At 48.9% G+C, this 20,266-nt stretch overlaps 2 protein-coding genes across 2 annotated transcripts; one reads left to right on the top strand and one right to left on the bottom strand.

The window, feature by feature from the left end:
• The first annotated feature begins 749 nt into the window (after window positions 1–749).
• Window positions 750–11,138, top strand: Nutm1 (NUT midline carcinoma family member 1). Its single transcript, XM_076848453.2, has 7 exons — window positions 750–812; window positions 3,351–4,062; window positions 5,952–6,080; window positions 7,651–7,790; window positions 8,280–8,557; window positions 8,748–8,864; window positions 9,174–11,138. Exons 1-7 carry the CDS (start codon window positions 797–799, stop codon window positions 11,136–11,138), a joined length of 3,357 nt encoding a protein of 1,118 aa, XP_076704568.2. The 5' UTR covers window positions 750–796.
• An 852-nt stretch (window positions 11,139–11,990) lies between these two features.
• Window positions 11,991–19,864, bottom strand: Lpcat4 (lysophosphatidylcholine acyltransferase 4). Its single transcript, XM_076848452.2, has 14 exons — window positions 19,682–19,864; window positions 18,280–18,422; window positions 17,747–17,967; window positions 17,297–17,409; window positions 17,140–17,200; window positions 16,811–16,869; window positions 16,580–16,614; window positions 15,990–16,044; window positions 15,784–15,866; window positions 15,403–15,528; window positions 14,901–15,033; window positions 13,431–13,529; window positions 12,933–13,089; window positions 11,991–12,630 (listed from the first exon to the last, which is right to left on the bottom strand). Exons 1-14 carry the CDS (start codon window positions 19,793–19,795, stop codon window positions 12,455–12,457), a joined length of 1,575 nt encoding a protein of 524 aa, XP_076704567.1. The 5' UTR covers window positions 19,796–19,864; the 3' UTR covers window positions 11,991–12,454.
• Between the last annotated feature and the right edge of the window lie 402 nt (window positions 19,865–20,266).

Below are 20,266 nucleotides of genomic sequence, written 5' to 3'. Positions count from 1 at the left end.
AGTTCAGTGGTAAAGAGTTCCCCCCACACACACCAAATTCAAACACCATGTTGAGGGGAGAGCAGTAATTTAACAAAAAGAAGTACTTTCTGGACTTGCAGTTTTAGTCTACTTGGTTTTATTAAGGCTGTGGTGTCTGTGGACTGCAGACCTTATGGTAATGGGTGTTTGGGGACTACAGGGCAGCTTTCAAGAAAGTAATATGTTCACAGGAGTTGAAGGAACACCCTGAATCATTTGAGACAAGTCTAATTTTAAACAATTAGTTCCCTTGATCCTTTAATTTTCAGAGTATGTGCTTTGAATTGGTCGAGAAACTATAGTCATCCTTGATTAAGCCAAGGGCTTATCCCAACCTGCTATTAATAGGAAATCAGTTACAGAACTGGGTGGGATTGAAGGGCATAGAATTAGATATGTTGGTGAAGAATTGAAGCACACACAGTTGAAAGGTAAACTGCACTGTGTTTGGCATTTGAGAGGGGATATTTCAAATTGCCCTAAAGAGGTACACATCAATGTGTTGCCAATTCTAGTTTGGAGGAAGTTCTAATTTTTGCTACTTACTAGAACCCTTTGTGGAATATCTCCCTGCCCCCACTCCACCCCACAACTCCCTCCCCTTCCCCCACTGCAGAATACTTGAGTCCTAGATTCTAGTTCTATTTTGATCAAATCTTTGCCCTCCCTTCCTTGGATACCTGTGTATCTGTTGGTGCCAGTCACTCTCTGGGACCTGGACCTGTCTCATTCTGGAGGCTTCTAGACAGACACAGTTAGTGCCCAAACCTGGGAGATGGCTTCAGATGGAGGTAAGTTTCAGGTGGTGGGGGAGGATCCCTTCCATAGGCTAACATCCTTGGGGATTCAAATATGCCCCTTCATCTGGGGACCAGCTCTTTAGGCTGATCTGGAGCTACATGAGATACTAACACCTCCCCACCCCTGGTGCCACCAAAGGCTAGGGAAGAAGATTTTGCCATTAAGACTAGGGACTGAGGAAGGAAGAGGGCCTCCTTGGAGGTGAATCAAGGCTCCTCAGAGGAAACATTCTGAGTATAGGGAATGGATGGCAGTTAGTTAACAGCTTGATTCTCTGAAGAGGGGCCACTTCAACATGTATCTGTATGGTGAGGGCAGAGCCATGTGCAGCAGCAGTGGCACAGAAAAGATCCAGGGAAAGGCCCAAGTTCCTGTATCTTCTTTAGGCAACTGGAGCCCAATCTAGAATCTTACCTTGAGAGAATAGAGCTAGGGTTTCTCTTTATGTCATGATGGGAAGTGGGATGATAGGTGTGTGTGTATGTGGGTGGGTGTCGGGGTAGAAGGAATTAAGGCAGGGAGAATTAGCTAAAAAACTGTTCAGAGGTGTTATCCATTGTAGGAACACATACTCCTGAAATTGGGGCTGGAAGGTATATAACTGCCCCTGCTCAGAGCTTTACAATTCCTTCCATCCCCGGAGGTGGCTTCTCTTTCAGCTCAGGGTGTAGTCTTTACTGATTTGTCAGGGCCAGAGGAGGTGGGTCACTTCAGCCATGGTGAAAGCTGAGGCTTCCCTGAGATACTCTTGGTGTGTCTACCTCAATGGAACTCAGGCCTTACACCTATTTCATTGTGGTTGGTACTTCATGGTAGGTCTTGGTCTCCTGCTGTATGGCTAAGATGAGTTTGAATCTAAGTTTGCTCATATCCATTTCTACTTCCTGGTCAAGAAGCAGAAGTGGAGGGTTGTTGGTTTGTTGTTGAAATATTCTTTGTAAGAAGGGGAGGAGGGGGGTGGGGTTATGGCTCAGGGGTAGAACACTTGTCTAGCACGTGTGAGGCACTGGGTTTGATCCTCAGCACCACATAACAATAAATAAATAAAGGTATTGTGTCCAACTACAACTTAAAAATAAATATTAAAAAAAAGAAGGGGAGGAGAGTAACTTGAAATTAGGCTACTTATGTTCTATTATTATTATTATTAAAAGTTCCAGAAGGTATAGGTCACATTAATTCAGTACACATTTGTGTGCTTATCCCTGGTTTCCTTGACTGGAGTCCACATGGCTTCTCCTCTGCAGAACCTGTGTTCTGGACTTCAGTTGTCCTTAGCACAGACTCAATATCATGTTCCTGTTGTGCCCTAAGTTTCTGATATTAGGAGCTCTAAATAGAAGAACTACAGATAGTCTGCATCACCATATTTTAATGTGTCCAGCATATTACTTACAGCTCTAGTTTACCTCCTTCCCACTACTGCCCTCCCCTCTCCATTTCCTGGCCCTTATCTAATCCTCTCTAGTTATCCCTGACTGTTATGTAACAAAATTTCTGGGAACCAAACATCCAATCCACACATCTCCTTCTGGGAACTGTACTTCCACAGAGCAGCTGGGTGCAGGAGGTTTGAATGTCTTGTTTGGAGTTGGTGGGAATGGTGTATGCTGGGCAGGATGTGCTATAGGGCCTGAACTTCAGGAGTCCTAGAGTCAGTGCTCCTCATCATAGATTACATCTTTCTTCTGTTGCTTTAGATTAGGAAAGGAAGTGAAGGAGATTGTAAGGAACATCAGGAAAAGGAAAAGGAGGAGAGGTTGGGCCAATAATCTTTTTGGAACCACTTCCTTATTAAGGGCTCTGTGGGAGGAGCCAGAAGTTTTCTTGGACTAGTTTCTTTACTGCACAGGTGTCAACTCAGATCCTTGTCTTAGTAAATAGCATATGGGACTCGCAGGGAAGGTCTGCCAGGAATGTTCCTAAAGAAGCTCTCAGGGGTGGTGATGGTTTGGGCTTGCCTTTTCCTGGCAGACAGGGGTCTGTGTGCCTTGTTGAAAGAAAGCAACTTCTCTAGTTCAGTAATTCTCAATTGGGAATAAGAACATCAAAATAATTTGGGGACTGAAATCCCAGCAACTTGGGAGACTAAGGCAGGAGGATCACAAGTTCAAGGCCAGCCTCAGCAACTTTATGGAGACCCAAGCAACTTAGTGAGACCCTGTCTCAAAATAAAAAAAAATAAAAAGGACTGAGGATATGGCTCAGTGGTAAAGCACCTCTGGTTTCAATCCCTAGTACCCCCCAAAAAAATCACTTAGGGGACCAAGTGATTTTAGGAAGCAAGCTGCACAAATTCATCCATATCTCTTCCTTCACCTGTTGAGAATCAGTTCTCTGATTTTTTTTTTTTTTTTTTGTGGTGCTAGAGTTTGAACCCAGAGTCTCATGCATGCTAAGCAAATGGCATTATCGCTGAGCCACATCACCAGCAGTGCTCTGATTTTTATTCTTTAGGGGTTCTCAGATGGCCTAACTTCTGGCCTCCTTTGTCCTACTTCATTCTGTCTTTTTCTTTGTCTCAACAGCATCTCCACTTCCGGGACCAGATGTGACTATGAAACCTGGTGCTGCCCTATCTCCTTTTACTGCGCTTCCCTTTCCCCCACCTACTCCTGGCCCACCAGACCAGCCACTCTGGGAGCCATCTCCACAGCCCTCCCTGACTTCTGCATTCTCTCCAGGCAACCCTCTGGTGCTCTCTGCTTTCCCCAGCCCGCTGTTGGTGACTGGAGAAGCCACCTCTGGCCCCAGTGGGGCTGGGACTGCGGCTGGGAAGGTCATTGTCAAAGTCAAGGCAGAAGGGGGACCAGCTGAGCCCTCTCAAACTCAGAACTTCATCCTTACTCAGACAGCCCTCAGTTGGATTCCCTCAGGTGCTCCCTGTGGGGGCTCTGAGGGTCCTCCTGCCCAATACATTACAGCTTCTAACATGAAGCCCATCCTGCCCACAGAAGCTGTTGGGGTGAGCCAGGAGGGTCCCCCAGGCCTTCCTCCTCAGGCTCCACCACCAGCTGCCCAACTGGCCCCTATTGTGCCTCCAGAAAAGGCTTGGTCAGGGCCTCAAGGGGCACTTGGGGAAGCAGGTTCTGCATCCACCCAGAAGCCCTCACTAGGTGACCTGGCCTATACTTCCAAGGGCGTTTATGAGAATTTCCGTCGCTGGCAGCGCTACAAGGCCTTGGCTCGGAGGCACGAATCCCAAAGTCCTGATGTAGAAGCTCTTTCCTGCTTTCTTATGTAAGTGAGGAAACCTGAGATGAATTATCCTAGGGCTTTTAAATAAGGAGGACTTTGGGATGAACACAGGGCGTTAGGCTAGGGGTTAGGACATGAGAGTGAGGAGATGCTTGAGAAGGAAAAAAAACAGTAAAAATCAGCCTCTTTACCCTCTTCCCAGTTTACAACAAGCTTTCAGATTCTGTCTTCTTTCATGTGTGTTCAGGCAAGCATTTTTATGGTAATCCTCAGCTTAGAGACATGTTTCTTGTCCAGAAAGCAAGGAGCAGTGATTGGAGCTTAGGTCTTTCTCTCCAAGTATCAGGGTCCTCTGGGTCTATCTCACTGCCCTTCAACATTGAATTGTACTATACAAACCAGCGGGAATGAGGAGTGCTGGGCTCTGACTCATTCCTGTAGGGGGAGGAGGTCAGTGCTCTGCCAAGCAGAGGACTCTTGTGTGTGCCATTGCCCCACTATACCATTATACTCAGAAGTCAAGTTGAGATAGGATGCGGAGTTTGCTAGGCTTCACAGATTTGTGATCCTGGGCAGGACATTTCACACCTTTGCCCCCAGTTTTCTCATCTAAAAAGGGGATAATTGTACCTACCCCAGAAGGTTGCTGAGAAAATGAAAAGTGCTTGGCAGAGTGCCTGGCATAGAGAGTGCATTATTAGATAGTAACTATTATTATTATAAAAAGGCAATCTAAAAGAGGAAAAGAGCTCACAAAAAACCAAAGTGTCCTTGCTTAAGAGTGAGCATATGTTTGGCCAAGGAGCCTGGGGTCATAAGCTGTATAGTTTATAAAGCAGTCATTAGTCATCTGGGGAATTTTTCCTCCTTCCCAACCACACTGGCTGTCGCTCTCAATTTATGCAAACCACTATATAACACATACCCCATCTTACTTACTGGACTTTGAACAAACTTAGTTACTCTTCCAGTGCCATAATTCCTAAAAGAATCTCTCCCTTCAACTTGGAGTCCTAGATAAGCTAGTTTATTGATTTCCTTCTATTTCAAGTTCAGAGTTTTCTCTCGGAAGCTACCAGGCTGAATTTATAAATCTTGAGCCATTCTGGGTTTTCAAAGTTTGCTTGGGATTGGTTCACTTTTGGTCCTAGCCAACTTCTGCTGTTCATGTTCAGGGACTCTGGGAAGGTTCTCCTGCCAAGTGTAGTCCAGACCCTCTACAACAGTCACCTGGGAAGCTAGTTAAATGCCTAGTTCTGGGATCATGGGGCACTGCAATCCATGTTAACAAGCTTCCTCAGGTGACTCCGGTGCACAATAATGTTTGAGGACTCAAAGGAAAACTAGAGAGGCAAAGATGAAATCCTTACTTTAGTCTGGGCTCTCACTCTCTTCTGGATCAGAAAGGGTTCAAGAGCCTTCACAAAGTGAGGGTCTAATATTGTATTGGAAGGTCTGAAGTTGTCTGAAAAACCAATGAAGAAAGATACCAAACATCCTTTAGGTAGAGATTCATTTGGATTAGTGAATGTCTTTCAAAATGCAAGAGGCTCTGGACAGGGAGAGTTAAGCATACTTTATAGTGAATATCATTCATTTAGAAACACAAAATATTTTCTTTGTAACGTTTAGTTGAAGACAGCACTGGGAGAATTAGGGGTAGTTGCCTAGGTTGATTCAAAAGGTGGGGAGAAGAATCTATTTTATTTTGATTTACAAATCTCAGTGGGAAGAGAGGTGAATATAGAATCTATTTTATTTTGATTTACAAATCTCAGTGGGAAGAAAGGTTGGGATTCTGGAAATCTCATCAGAAGTGGGATATGGAAGGGCCTGAGGGTCATGTTGGATTTGATGAGGGGCAGGGGATATGGACTGAGGTGTGCAGGGGACCGACTTTTGGAATGCGACTGACCCAATGGGGGTTTTAGCCCAGTGCTTCGCTCTCTGGCCCGCCTGAAGCCTACCATGACACTGGAGGAGGGACTGCCGAGGGCTGTGCAGGAGTGGGAGCACACCAGCAACTTTGACCGGATGATCTTTTATGAGATGGCGGAAAAGTGAGTCTAAATTTCATTCTTTTGAGGGGACTGTGTGGCCGAGAGTGATGGGGCAATGGAGAGTGCCTGTGTCTAGGTGTAGCAGAGATTATTAACAGGGGAGCATAGGCTAGGATATGAGTCCCTTGGATCCTTGCTTCTCCCTTCACCTTGACTCTGTGGATTTTTCTATTCTACCTATGTTCTCTTGAAAGCATCATCCCCTCCCCCCAATTTCAGATCTTGAGTCTATTTACGGACATTCATATTGAAGGTCTTAGGATGGGATTGGAGCCCAATTTGTGTAAAAATTTCATGCTCAAGGGACTTAGTAATGAGGAGGTGAGCCCTACTGGGTAGGTTTTCTCAGCTGTCCAAGTATCAAGTGGCTGTGATATAGGACTTTGGGACCACCTTTCTTTTGGAAATAGTGGCACAGAAAATCCTTTCCTCTTCATCCCAGGGAGGGACTAGTTCTGAAGAGTTTGGTTAGGGGAAGCCAGGGTGCTGGCTCTTACCATTTGTCTAGGACATCCTTGGTTAAAAAAACAAACAAACAAAAAAAACCCCCCAAAACAAAACAAAACAAAAAAACTTTTAGCTGGGCTCAGTGGAACATACCTGTAATCCCAGCAACCCGGGAGGCCAAGGCAGGAGGATCACATGTTCAAAGCCAGCCCCAGCAGATTATCGAAGCACTTAGTAACTCAGTGAGACCTGGTCTCTAAATAAAATATAAAAAAGGACTGGGGTTATAGCTCAGTGGTTGAGCACCCCTGGGTTAAATCCTTGGTACCAAAACAAATAAAAAACCCCAAAACTTGCTGGGCATGTGGTGCATGCCTGTAGTCCCAGATACTTGGGAGGCTGAAGTGGGAGGATAACTTGAATCCAGGAGTTTGGGACCAGCTGGGCAACTAGGAAGACTCCATCTCAGAAAACAAAGCAAATGAAGCCTTTCTTCCAAGCTTAGCTTCTACCTTCTCTCCTGTCTCGACCCATATTTCCTAGATTTAGTCTTCCAAGGCCTCAGTCCCAGCTTCAAGGTTCCTGGATCTCAGCATTGCTTCCTGATGGAACTTGCCTTGAATTGCAACCAGGGTCCTGATTCAGGAATTCTGCCATTTTCTAGGATTGTGGAATGGGTGGGGGAGGTAAGGCCTTAAAGAGGGGCCCATTTGTGAGGTCCCAGCAGGCTGTTGCATAGGCCTGATTTAATTCAACAAGCCTGATTTAGTATTACTGTATAAAATCTGTGCAGCTGGGAGAGATGGATATAGAAAAAAAGTAAAGGCTATTATTGTTCTGTCCTGGAGGTTTATAAGCTCTAGTTCATTCACTTCCTTAACAAACTTCCTAAGTGAACACTGAAGGTAAAGGGATGATGTAGTGATCTCACAAGGTTACCCCAGAACCATTACTAGGATGCCTGTGAGCAACTTCTCCCTGGGTGATTTGACATAGGCAAGACTTTGCCTAAATGAGGGCACTTCCTTTCTTGGCCATGCTTGGTTGCTGTCTGGTATCTGGATTCCTAATGGGCTGGGTCTCCTCCACACCACCTGTACCTTAGTCACCCTCCTCAAAACAGGTTCATGGAATTTGAGGCAGAAGAGGAGCTGCAGATACAGAATGCACAACTGATGAATGGTGCCCAAGGACTGCCTCCTACAGCCCCTTTGAAATCTGATCCTCCAGGGCCACCAGTCCCTGAGGTTTGCCAGCAGCCAGGTAAGGCTGCCCAATGCCAATAGTAGAAATGAGCCCAAGGCTTGAAGGGAGGCATACAGAAATCCGCTATGGATTAGGGAAGGCACGGCCTTTGCTCCTGCCACTCTTTCTAGGAAGTGCATTTTATATCCCAAACAGAATGCCCCCTCAGGGAGCTGGGTTTCAGATTGCCCTTGTCCTGAATTAGGTATTGATCTCAGTCACATAAACTAATTATTCTCTCATCTAGACTGCAGATGAATTCCATTGTACCTTATCTGCCTAAGAAATGGGGAAAGAGTTCCAATACTGTGACTCTCTCTCATAGCCTCTGGCTTTTAAATCTTCTCCCATGGTCTGTACTTTTCCAGGATGGTTTGATCCAGCCTGGAATCATTTCAATGTACCCAGATTGCTGCCCTTACAAATAGAATTGGGAGGTAGAGGCCAAGGCTTCCTTGCCACTTCCCATTCCCCTAGTGCACAACCTGTACCACTTCCCACCCCTAGTGTACATTCCAAAGAAAGCAGCCTCCAAGGCACGGGCTCCCCGCCGTCGGCAGCGCAAACCCCAAAGGCCTCCAGTTCCTGAGGCACCCAAGGAGATTCCACCAGAAGCTGTGAGAGAGTATATTGACATCATGGAAGGGCTGGAGGGGAGTCACTTGGCCACTGGGGAGTCGGATGGAAAACAGGAGGAGCAACAGGAGGAAGAAGCAATGTATCCAGATCCAAGTCTCCTGAGCTACATCGATGAGTTGTGTTCTCAGGAGATCTTTGTCTCCAAGGTGGGCTGGGCTGCTTTCTAGTAGGTCCTAGGGGTGGGCATTATGGGATACCAACCATCTGGGGTTCTGTCTAAGGCAGAAGGTAGGCTTTATTCTTTAACTGGTGGTAGTCATGGCCTTGTCTCTGGAGATCTTTGGCTCACAGGTTACTTCATCAAGGATTCACATCATTGTTCCTTCTATTCTCCAGGTGGAGGCCATTATTCACCCTCAATTTATGGCAGATCTGCTGTCTCCAGAACAGGAGAGAGATCCTTTAGCCTTAATGGAGGAGCTGGAACAAGAAGAAGGACTCACTCTTGCCCAGGTAAACCTGGGAGGTAGGGAGTATTAGAACAAGATGTTTTCAAGATTTTTCTTAGAACAGCTTCAGGATTGGGCTTTAGGTGCAGAATAGTTAAAGGACTGTGGAAACACAGGAAATCAGAGAGTAAGGGATCCAAGCATGAGAATAAGGCATGAGAAGGTAGGAAGAGCTGCAGTTATGTCTTTTGATACCATCACTTGAGCCACAAGCTTTTCTTCCCTGTTCTGCCCAAATACCGTCTCTACCGCCCACTTAGCCACCTCTTCTCACAACTATGTATAGAACTGGTATTTGTCCATTCTCTTTCAGCTGGTCCAGAAGCGACTCTCGGCCTTGGAACAGGAGGATGTGGAGACGCCTCCAAATTGCAGTGCAGCTCAGTTGGTCTCGAGCCATTCTGTTTCTGATAAGGATGAAGGTGGGGGTGGGAGGCCTCGGACCTCACCTGGGCCACAGGGGGGTACTGTTTGCCTTGGAAAAGCTGTTTCTTCAGGAAAGCAGGCAAGAGAAATGCATGGTGGGCAGCAGCGAGCTCTAGATGGTCTAAGGGGAATGCGCAGGGAGGGGAACACTCTGCCATCCTCGAGTAGCTGGGACCTGCAGGTAGAACTTGGGGCTTCACAGGGAACTCAGGCACTCTTGGGTATGGAGAGAAAAGGATCTAGGAAGGTCACAAACCAACTGTCACATCAGGAGGGCCATCTGGGAGGTGCTAGGTCTCCTGGGCACTGCTTGGCAGCTGACAGGACTTCAGAGGCTTTGCCCCTTTGCTGGCAGGAAGGCCCCCAGCCCAAGAAAGCTCCTAGTTTGGATGTTGAGCTTGAAAAGCCAGCTCCTCCACAAGGACAAGGGTTAGAAAAGCAGGATCTGGGGCTGCAGACAGTACAACAGATGGGGAAACTTGAAGTGCTTCCTCAAGGGAAAGAGCTTTCAGCAGGCTCCTCAGGAACCATATGCAGAGATGACAGAGGTCCTCCCATGGTTCAAAACAGTGATCAAAAACCTTCCCCTGGAGCAGCTGGGGACAGGGACAGGACCTCTCTTAGCCCAGGACTGTGGCTGAGCAGTGAGATGGATGCCGTAGGCTTGGAGTTGCCCTTACAAATTGAAGAAGTCATAGAGAGCTACAAAGATGGGGAATGTATAACTGAGCATCAGGAAATGGGCTCCAGGAACAGCATTTCTCTGGGTTCTGGAGAAACCACGGTGCCTAGGGATGTGGGGAGCAGTGTGGTTCCCTGTGGAGAGACAGATGCCACAACTGCCCTAGAAAAGAGAAACTACTGCAGCTTGTCAGTACCTCTGAGGGCCAACAGCCCAGTCTTGGGACCCAATAGAGAACAGATCCCTGAGACCATACAGGACAGTGATCTCTGGGCTGAAGGTTGTTCTCCACTGCTGGAAAGCAGAGTTGGTACCTCCACACTGGGGTCTTCCAAAGAAACCCTGATGCCTGCACGTCAAGGCAATCCCATTATTCTAGGGACCCAGGATGTTTCCTCCTTCCCAGAGGGCAGCCAAGAGGCAGGGAGCAGAGGCAATCTCTTTTCTCCTCTGTTGGAAACCACAGAACATGAAAACATACTAGATGTTAGAGATAACTGTAGCCTCCAACTAGGGGTCAGCAAGGATACCTGTCCTACAAATTTTACTTCTGATGATCCTCAAGGAGTGGGCAGGGAAGACAAGGGTTTGTCTAAGCTGAATGACCTTGTTCCTTTACAAAGCAATCAAGACACCTTGACACTGAGGGCCTCCAAATCAACATCTCCTCACCAGGGCCTTCAGAGCTCTTCCCCTAGATGGGGAACCAGGGATGCTTTAGTCTTGAGAGAAACCTCTCCTATGAGTAAAACATACACCTCAGATGTGATAAAAGGAGGGGAAAAGGAGGAGGGGGAAGATGAGGAAGATGAGGAAGATGAGGGGCTCTCTAACTTTGCCTACCTCTTGGCCTCAAAACTTAGCCTGTCTCCGAGAGGGCCTCCCCTCAGTCCTTGCCAAGCCTCAGGAAGTCGGTCCATCCAAAGAGCATCCTACCCCTCCACTGAGGAAAGAGGCCTTAGCCAAGCTCCATATCCTGTCAAGTCTGGGAAGCGGGCTGTAGTTGGAGGTCCAGCTGCTGCTGAAGAGAGACCCCAATCAGGAACTCAACTTGGGGTCCCTGGGGAGAAACCCCTGGCTCTGGGAGCTGTGCGACCCTCACAGCCTCGTAAAAGGCGGCGTGACAGTTTTGTCACAGGCAGAAGAAAGAAACGACGTCGTAGCCAGTAGGAAGCAGAGGGACCATCCTGACCCATCTGCCAGTCCCAGAGGTGGGTGCCCAGAGTAGATTTCACTGCTGCTGCTCAGTGGAGAATCAGCCTCAGCCCAATGCTGTTATGTTCTGCAAAAGTGGTTGGTGAGGGAGGCGGGAGGTCAGATTGACCAGGTTGCAGGTGGTTCCATAGTTGGAAGAACCTTTGGAAGTTGTTGTATGGAATAAAATAAAGGTTTCTTTTGTTGGAGAATGCTCTCAATGTGCCCTTCTTCTACATGAACACCTTTGCTGCTAGATAGGGCAAGATGTTGTGAAAGTAGGTAGGGGTAGTTCCACAGTCTGGATCTAGGTACTTGACCCTGCCTCTCACCTTAACTTGGCCCCCTGCTTCCTCTTGGCAACAGATATTTAGGTTGTGATAGGGGCCCAAAACAAGAGTTTTTGCATGATCAGATCACTTTATTCATTCCATCTACACAAGCCTGGACTTGGCATCAAGAGGGCTTTTCTGGATATCCTACTGTTACTTACCTTTCCTTTGCTTTTTTATATATTAATATCTCTGGGACAGAGATCTAATTTCTTAAATCTAATTAGTTTTCCTTATTTGTTTCTAGGGGCCTTCTTTTCTTCCTTGAAAAGATGCTGAACAGAAAGGACTCATGTGTCCTCAGCTCATCCTCTGGCAGGGAAACTGACCCACGTGGTTGGTCTGCCCTGTAACTGGGAGGCTGCTTCCTTACTGACATAGCTCTCTGCTCCCACTATGGGCGATGGAATCAAGTCTCAGTAGGATTATTAAATATGGAATGGTAGTGAGCTATTTTAATCTTTAATGAGGACAGAACAAAAGGGAATGGGCTGAAAAGAGGTTCATGAACTAGTCCATTAAAATGTACATATTTAGGAGGTGATAACAGAAAGGGAGGGTATGAGATTTCTTTGTATAATTTCTGTACAGGAAAGAGCCCTGTCTGGGAGTGAGAATACTCCTCCAGCTATGGCTAAGAGGACTAACCTTTGGAACCTTCTGGGTCTTCCAATGGGCATCCTGTAACCATTCATTCTTTTCCTTCCCAACTAATGATGTCATCCATGTGACTGAGCTTCACTTTTTTTTAATAGATATATATTTATATTTATATATAAAATAGTTTCTTACAAAAAAACCCAACCAAACAAAAAATTAAAATCAACTTAAAAAAACAACAACAACCAAAATCAAACAGGAGCAGAGATGGGGTTGAGGCATAGGGTAGGTCCCTGGCGCTGCCCTGAGTCTGCGGGGCTGGATTTGAGCTGAGGAAGAAAGGGTGGGTGACTGAGGCGCTCAATCATCCTTCTGCTTGGGTGCTTGCATGGTCCCATTGGCCAGAGCATTGGGGCTACCTGGGGAGGTGGCATTTGGTATTTGGGAGGTGCCTCGAGGGGTGAGTGGGGGGCGCAAGTAGGTGCTGAAGAGCTTCCCATAGAGTGGGTCATGGAGGGAGAAGTTCTGGAACTGACCTGGACAAACAAGAGTGAGATGGGAAAAAGTCAAGACCCAAGAATGAGAAGAAGACGCCCCTGTAATCTACTCAGAACCAAGAGGTCCTGCCCCTCTTATCTCTGTTTAACTTCTCAAATCCAGGTTTTTGTCTGCTCTTCCCTTTCAGCCCATTCCTCCCAACCTCAGCTCTCAAGACAGAGGATTTATCCTCCAAACCAGCCACTAACCCTTGTTCCCTCTCAACCCATGCTTCCTTCTCCAAGTCCTTGGTACTGTTGGTGCCTGAGTGCCCGAGCAGACTGAGAAGGCAGTGACTCACAGAGGGAGAGGCCCTGGCTGGGTGCCTCCTGGCACAGTTCAGCATGCAAAGTTGTGGCAGCAGGGCGAGGTGAACCCAGTAGCAGGTGCAGTATGGTACTGAAACCGTCTCTGTACAGCAGGCGGCCAGGCCCCTCTGCCTGCTCTTCGGCAAAGAGCTTGGGAAAGAAAGGGATGCAAGTCAAGCTGTGTCCCCAAGCCACGGACTCATCTTGCTCCACAGGTCAGCCTGATACACTCCTCTTCAGAAAGCACTTTGCATAGTCTCCCTCTGACCTTTACAGATCTTTCTGCAGAACTGTAAATTTTATAGCTTCTGCCCTCTTGTGGTTCCCAGCTAGACCTCAACAGAGACACCAGGGCTCTGTAGCTTTCAGAAGTGTGGCATGTGGTATGACACCAAGTGCCTACCATCTAGAAATTATTGGGAATTCTGCACAACACCAGTCTCCTGATATGGGATGAGCATAGCCACAAGTGCCCCTCACTTCCCAGGTACCTCAAAGGCTAGGCGAGTCAGCTCCTCCAGGTTCCTGCCCCCATCCAGAGCTGCTAGTGCAAGTGCCACATCTCGGAAATCCACCAAACCCTTGGCATCCTGCAAAGAGAAACCAGGGTGAAGCAGGGCACCCTCCCTCCTGCTCTCTGGATTTGGGCTCCTCCCTTTCCTAAGCAGGCATGGTTGTGATGCCTGTGAGCTCTAAATTCTGCAGGATCCCTGAAAGATTAAGAAAGATTGTGACCTGAAGGAACTATCTCAAGTCACTTGGTGACAAAGATCTCACAAAGAGATCTCCTAGGAATGTTAGGGAATCCCTCAGGAATGCCAAAGTTACTTACCATCAAGTATCTGACATACCAAGAAGGCACTCCTGGCCCCCAAGCTGGACAAACTGGTTCTCTCCTCTGACTCAGCCTATGTGGGAGAACTAGTCCCACAGATTGAAAGGGGACCACTGGCCTAATTTCTCACAAAAAAAAAAAAAACAAAACCCAAGCAGGATGCCTGCTATTCAAGCTGTATAGGGGAACCACATAGGTACCTCCTTTCAGGAACACACAGTGCTTCAATCTAAGGAATCTACAAACTTGATCACTCTGTCCCTTCAGAGAATGTTAAGAGCCATAGTCTGTGTCTTAAATAAAAAAAAGAGCTACTTGGGGCTACTGTTGTTCATAAACATTAATAATCTTTTAAAATTATAACTTGACAGGGAAACCTAGTTGTATACCAAGGAAATACACGGTTTGCCAAGATTCTTGAGACTATTCCAGAGTCTCATAAAGAAGTCACAGGCTATTAGAAAAAATCTGCCCCAGAATTGAAAATACTCCTGGGATCTCAAATTCTCCACTGTCTAACCTATCAGTGGTGTGAAGATCCTCACTCAGTGCCCCATACAGTCATATGATGCCCCCATCTCTGCCAATCTCTAAAGTAGCTTCAGAAATTGATGGACCTCAGTTATGGTTTATTTTCCCACTTGTTCCTCCTGACAATAATTACAACACTGATCTTATGCAGGGCATGGTGAACATGCCTATAATCCCAGTCGGGAGGCTGAGGCACAAGAGGATTACAACTTTGAGGCCTATCTCAGCAACTTAGTGAGGCCTAAGTAATTTAGAGAGACCATCTCAAAATAGAAAATAAAAAGTGCTGAGGGATATGGCTCAGTGGTTAAGTGCCCCTGGGTTCAATCCTTAGTACCTATAACAAAACAAACCACTGCTCTTCCATGCAATGGATACTCACAAAAAAAAAAAAAAAAAAAAAAAAAAAAAAAAAAAAAAATCTTCCAATGGATCTCCGAAGATAATCATCTGTCAAAGGCGGTCAGAATACCCAATGGAGACTCAGCTGGGCATCCTACTGACATAGGCCAGTAGGACATCACCTCTAATGCGTGAGTATGTCAGCCTGGAGAGCAAGCCCTGGCCTCTGCCCTTTGCATTGTAGCTCCTTTACCTGCTGGAAGTAGCTGAAGGCACCAGCCACCGTCTGAGGGTCTGAAAGCTGTAGCTGCCTGGCAAACTCCTCCTGGCCAATCATTCGACTCCGGCTTGGCTCTGCCCCAGTGTCCACACAGCCCGGGGACAGCCTACAACAGAGTTGAAGGCAGAGCTGGATCCAGGATATACCTATATACCATTCAGTAGCACCCTGGCCCAGCCCCACACATTCCTCCAACATAGATTTAGCTGCTGGACTTTTTTTCTCCTCTGGCACAGGGAATTGAATCCAGGGAACTGACCCACTCCCTTGAAAGTCCTTACTTTCTTCACCTGTTAGTAGGTATCCTGTTTTTCCTCCCCCAGTTTCTATTAATCCTTTTACTTAAGAAGCTCCTTTAGCATCCCACTTTTTTCCTTAAGACTTTCCTTTCTCTCTCCTACTTCTCCCTTTTCTTTTTATTTTCTCTTTCTCTGTTTATGACAATGCTTGTACCTTCATCTTCAAGATCACTTACCCTGCTTTCCGAAGCACCTTTCCCAGTTCCCAGAGCTGTGGCTCCAATGCCACCTTCAACCGGCCCACCACAATCACAGGCAAGCTCCCTACAAACTCACATTCAGTGGCTGGAATGCCCAAGGCCCTATGGGATGAAGAGGGATGAGTGGAGAGGGAAAGAGGAAGCAAAGAAATTCTGAGGGCTCATTATTGACTCTGGCCTGCTGACCTGGGAGGGGTCAGGCTCCTTTATCTTTTCCCTTCTCAGCCTCAGCTATTCAATAGCCCTTCCCACTGCCAGGCCCCTAATCTTTGCCTCAAGACCTCCCCCATTCTCCCCCTCCCTGAGGTTCCTTTTTGCTGTGTATCTACTCCAGGAAATACTTTGTGGAACACTCACTGCGCCATGACCTTCTGGACATTGTTGGCGTAGAGGGTGGGGTCCTTGCTCTCCTCAAGGCTGGGCTGATACACAGGGAGGAACTAAAACAGATATGCACAATTCTTAGCAGGACCTCAAAAGGAGGGGTGACCATTCCTACTCTTTTCCTATGGCTTTAAGAGTCCATGATGCCCTTTCTCCCACTCCACCCACTGGGTTCATACCTCCACATCCACAATGCTGCAGGGCTGAGAGGCTGTGAGCCAGAGAACTTTGAGTCTAGGAGAAGAGAGACCACCATGTTCACATATCTCCAACTATGGGATGCTCCTCACCTTGAGAAAGGGAAAGTTCTACCCAAGGATATAAATAAGAATAAACCCCTAGCCACACAGTCAGCTGGGTCAATGTGCAGTTGAGAGACCATGAAAAGGTCCAGGAAGGTAGCTGGGAAAGACAGAAGAGTTTCAGGGGTGTGCCAGAGGAAGAACTGTGGGCAAGAGGAAGTTTGGGTAACAGAGGAAAAAGGCAAGAAGCAGGCTGGTGGTGGTGTCCTAGGGGACAACTAAGGAGGAAGATCACTTAGAAACATAGGAAAGTGAGGGGCTATAATCACAGTAGGACTGATATAGGTGGGACAGGTGAAAGCACAGCCAGATGATACTGAAAGGTTAGAGGGAAACAGGGAAACAGGTCTCTTATCCTCTTGCTCTCCCAGTCTTAGAATGAAAAGGGCCATTCACCTTGTCTCGAGAGTAGATGGCCCAGGAATACAGAACCGGCTCCCCACCCTCACCCCAGGAATACAACTCACACTCCAGGCCCCCTCCACGCCCAGCTGGTTGTGTCCTATGGGAGAAGTAGAGGTGGGAGCAGAACATTACTTTCTTTCCTAGAACCAGCCAATCTTCTTTGACTTGGCCCTAACTCTGCCTCCAGCCCCATCCCCAGATACACCTCCCCACATGGCCCCAATGTTTTTCACTTATTCCCATTAGGGTGGATTCATGCTCCCCCTTCCACCCTTCCTTGGACTAAGACTCACCAGACTGTTGGGGTAGCGGATGAGGACAGGCTGCACAGGCACCCCTGCGATGAAAGCTCCTAAATCCCATTTCCACCCCCACCCCAGGGGCAGAGGTTAGTGCATGAGACAGCATGAGGTGTTGGGATCTGGGACCAGTTCCCAAATGAGATCTGGCCTTCTCCCTTCGTTTTCAATTTTCTGACTCCTCAACTTGTCATCATTAGCTAAGCAGATCCCTGTCTCCCTTTTCCCCAACACTCCCCATCCTTCTGCTTTGCAGGTTATTCCTCCCCTAAACTGGGGCTCATTTTCCCCACTGCTTTACCACCCACCATCATTTTATTCACCTGGCTTGAACTTAAGCAAAGCCTTCTTGTTAGAACAGGTGCCTTCGGGAAAGAATAGCACCTGGGGGGAAAAAGAGCAGAATGAGGTGGGGAAGAAAGGAAAGCCTCTTCAGGAGCACAGAGAAATGGAGGAGAGGGTCTCAAGACCCTTACCCACCTGGGGCCACTTGCCTCCTGAGGTGGCCCGCCTTCGGACCTCCTCCACCACTCTACGGCGAGAAGCTGGGTCATGCCGGGAAACTAGGATGGCTTGATTGAATCGAAGAAGGGCTGAGGGTGGCAAAGGATATCAGGAGAAATCTTTTGGTCCCTTCCCCAGGGCAATAACACCTGCAGCCTCCATTTGCTCACAGTATGAGATGTTCCTTAGTTATCTCATTGCTCTGGGCACAATTCCTTTATTGGACCTTGTCCTTTCAAAGAAGTGATCAGCACTCCCTCCAACACATTCTCAATGCCCCAGCCCTCAGTGTCTTAAGACACCCAGTGACAAATGATGTTGATTTACATTTCATTTGCCAGAAGTCAAAATCCCTTCCAACTTCTACCTCTCTACCAGAGCCCAGAGTTATCATGCCCCACCCTTCACTATGTTGCACTTTCTCACCTCCAATGACAGGCACCGAAAGGTTTTCAGCTCGGGACACAACCTTAGGCAGGTCACAAGGCAGCAGAACAATGGGGTCAAAGAAAGTGGAATGGGGGGCAGCAACAAGGACAGGGGCTTGGAGGCGAGAGGCCCTCTGGCCTCGAACCCGAATCCGGAGGAAGCCCAGCAGGAAAAACAGCAGGCGGCTCAGGCCCAGTACCCCGTTGTGGCACACAGTCCTGCCAGGGCAATGCTGGGTATCAGTGGGAGCAACAGCTTGACCTTCACCCACTCCCTGGAGTTTGGGTACCCCTCCTTTCTTCCCTCAACTACTTTGGCCCTGGGGCTGACATCTCTAGGCCCTCTGGGACACGTCAGGACACATCACTTAGAGGTGAGGTCCTGGGTACCGGGTCTGGACTTGACTGACTAATCTCACCTACCCAGGTTGAACAAAATAATTTCAGAAGCCTCCTTCTCCTTTTCCAAGAGGGGGCAGAATGGATAACAGGGAAGAGAAGTAGGGTTTCTGGGGCTGATTCCCTACTTACTTCCTCCATCCTGTAATTGGCTCTTGAAGCTGCTCCTCAGTAAGACCTGCTACTTGAAGCCAAGCAAAAGGCCAGAGGAGAAAGAGGACAATAAAGGCCAGAAGCACTCGGATGGGGGCCAGCAGTGCCCCCAGGAGGCAGAACTGCAAAGGGTGGGAGAGAATGTCATTTAGAGCTGGGAGATGGTTTCTTCATGGCATTCCCTCTCCCGGGAGGATGGACCCAGGAGCAAGCAGCCATCATCCTTTGCAGGTGACTGGCTGTGTGGGAAGAGGAGAGGAGACTAGGTTCCCAGTGGGATGAAGATATCAGTGAGAACAAGAGGATCAAAAATTATTAGCACCAGGAGCCTCATTCTCTCTCTCCTGGTTCCCACTCCACCTATAAAGGTGAATGTCATAAAACACACCTAGCATTTGGAAAGGCTATTAAGAGAAATTAATGAGAAATTGCATGTGAAAGTGCCCAGCACTGTGCTTGATGTAGGCTAAAGACAGGTCCTCCTCGCCCACATCCCTTTCCACAAATAGTTCCTATGTCAAACAGAAACCAGGTGCAGAGCTCTTTCCACTTTGAGCCTGGGATGCAGAGTGGACTGAGAGGTCCACTTTTCAGACCTCAGGTCAGTCTTTAGTACTACCCAAGAGCAAATCTTTATTATTGGGGGAGGGGGGAAGAAAAGGTTTGGCCCTACTCTGCGAGACAAGGGTTGCTAGGAGCCAAGAGCGATTCCAATAGGCTGCCCTGGGGAGACAGCAGGTAAACAAACCTAGCTAGAGAGTTTGCCTGGGGAGGTGATGACAGAAGAAACCTTGGACACTTCCTTCCGACACCATCTCCCTAATCCCCCAGGCTGGTGCGGCCCTCCACTTCCTGTAGCCAACCCCCTTTCCAGCTTCCCTGCCCCCACCGAGAGGTGCTGCAGTGCGGGGGGGGGGGGGAGGGCAGAAAGAGGGGGTGTTGGAAGGGCACAGGGACGCAATCTCTGGGCTCAGGTACGTGTTCTAAGTCAGAGCCCCAGGGAATCACTCAGCAACCCCGGCCCCCAGAGCCTCCAACTCCATCCTAGCTCGCCAGCCTCCGCAGGATGTAATCCGCATTCCCGAGTGTCCTCCATCTCTCCTACCCCTGGGTCCCCTGCAGTGCTCCATCCTCACCTACTCAATTCTTCCACACCTTCAAGCTTGTCTATCGCTCAAGCCCGCGTCCTGACCAGGGCTCCTCGCCCACCCCCGGCCACCCCCACGTGCACACCTCCCGGCTCCAGCTCCACAACCCTCTCAGCCGGGTCCTTCTTGGATTCCCGTGCCCATCCTCTCCATGGCTCTACACGGCCCATTTTCGCATCTCCACATTTGCCCATCTCCGCGAGTCCTCCCGATGCCCCCTGCCCACACCTTACCTTAACCCTCTGGAGGCGCGAGAGATGTAATTCGTGCACGAAGGGGTTGGGGGGCGCTGGGGGTCCGGGGGTGGGATCCAGGGGGGCCCAATCCCCCGGACTTCCCTGGCTCATGGCGGGAGAAAGTGGGAGGGTGGGCCCCGGCCCCAGCCCCGGGCCCCACTCTGCAGAACAGTGGCTGCTCCAGCAGCGGCGGCGGCGCTCTGGCCCGGCCCCGCCTGGTGCGGGCCGCCGGGGGCGGGGAGCAGGCGGCGCGGCCCGGCCCGCTCGCGTTGTCAGGGCGCCGGCCGAGGGGCGGGGCTTGCAGCGCCGGGCGCCTCCGCTGTTCCGCGGCTTCCGCAGCCCCTCCAGCCATTGCGCCGCCGCGGCGGGCTGTGAGGTGCGGGCTGTCCCGGACCTCGGCTCTCTGGCAGTTACTCCTTGAAGACCTGGTCGGCGTTCCCTCGCGCGCTACCGGCACGTAGCGGGAGTGGGGCCGCGAGGTGGGCGCGCCGCTGAGAGCGACCTCGTCCCCGCCTGGGTACCGCGGTCACCCCACGAGCACGGGTTGGCGTGGCCCTCGGGCTGTTGGGAATGGAAAGGCGA

Source organism: Callospermophilus lateralis, chromosome 3 (assembly GCF_048772815.1).
Source record: "Callospermophilus lateralis isolate mCalLat2 chromosome 3, mCalLat2.hap1, whole genome shotgun sequence".
Classification (NCBI taxonomy): Eukaryota; Metazoa; Chordata; class Mammalia; order Rodentia; family Sciuridae; genus Callospermophilus; species Callospermophilus lateralis.
The sequence above is the reverse complement of the archived record's forward strand: the minus strand, read 5'-3'. Positions and strand labels throughout refer to the sequence as shown.

Excerpts from the sequence above, each read along its gene's own strand:
- Nutm1 (XM_076848453.2), top strand. Across the intron at positions 4,063-5,951 it reads GCTCTTTCCTGCTTTCTTAT|CCCAGTGCTTCGCTCTCTGG; the intron begins GTAAGTGAGGAA and ends TGGGGGTTTTAG. Across the intron at positions 6,081-7,650 it reads TTTTATGAGATGGCGGAAAA|GTTCATGGAATTTGAGGCAG; the intron begins GTGAGTCTAAAT and ends TCCTCAAAACAG.
- Lpcat4 (XM_076848452.2), bottom strand. The coding sequence starts at position 19,795 with ATGAGCCAGGGAAGTCCGGGGGATTGGGCCCCCCTGGATCCCACCCCC. Across the intron at positions 18,423-19,681 it reads CGCGCCTCCAGAGGGTTAAG|TTCTGCCTCCTGGGGGCACT; the intron begins GTAAGGTGTGGG and ends CACCCTTTGCAG. Across the intron at positions 15,867-15,989 it reads GCAGCATTGTGGATGTGGAG|TTCCTCCCTGTGTATCAGCC; the intron begins GTATGAACCCAG and ends TATCTGTTTTAG.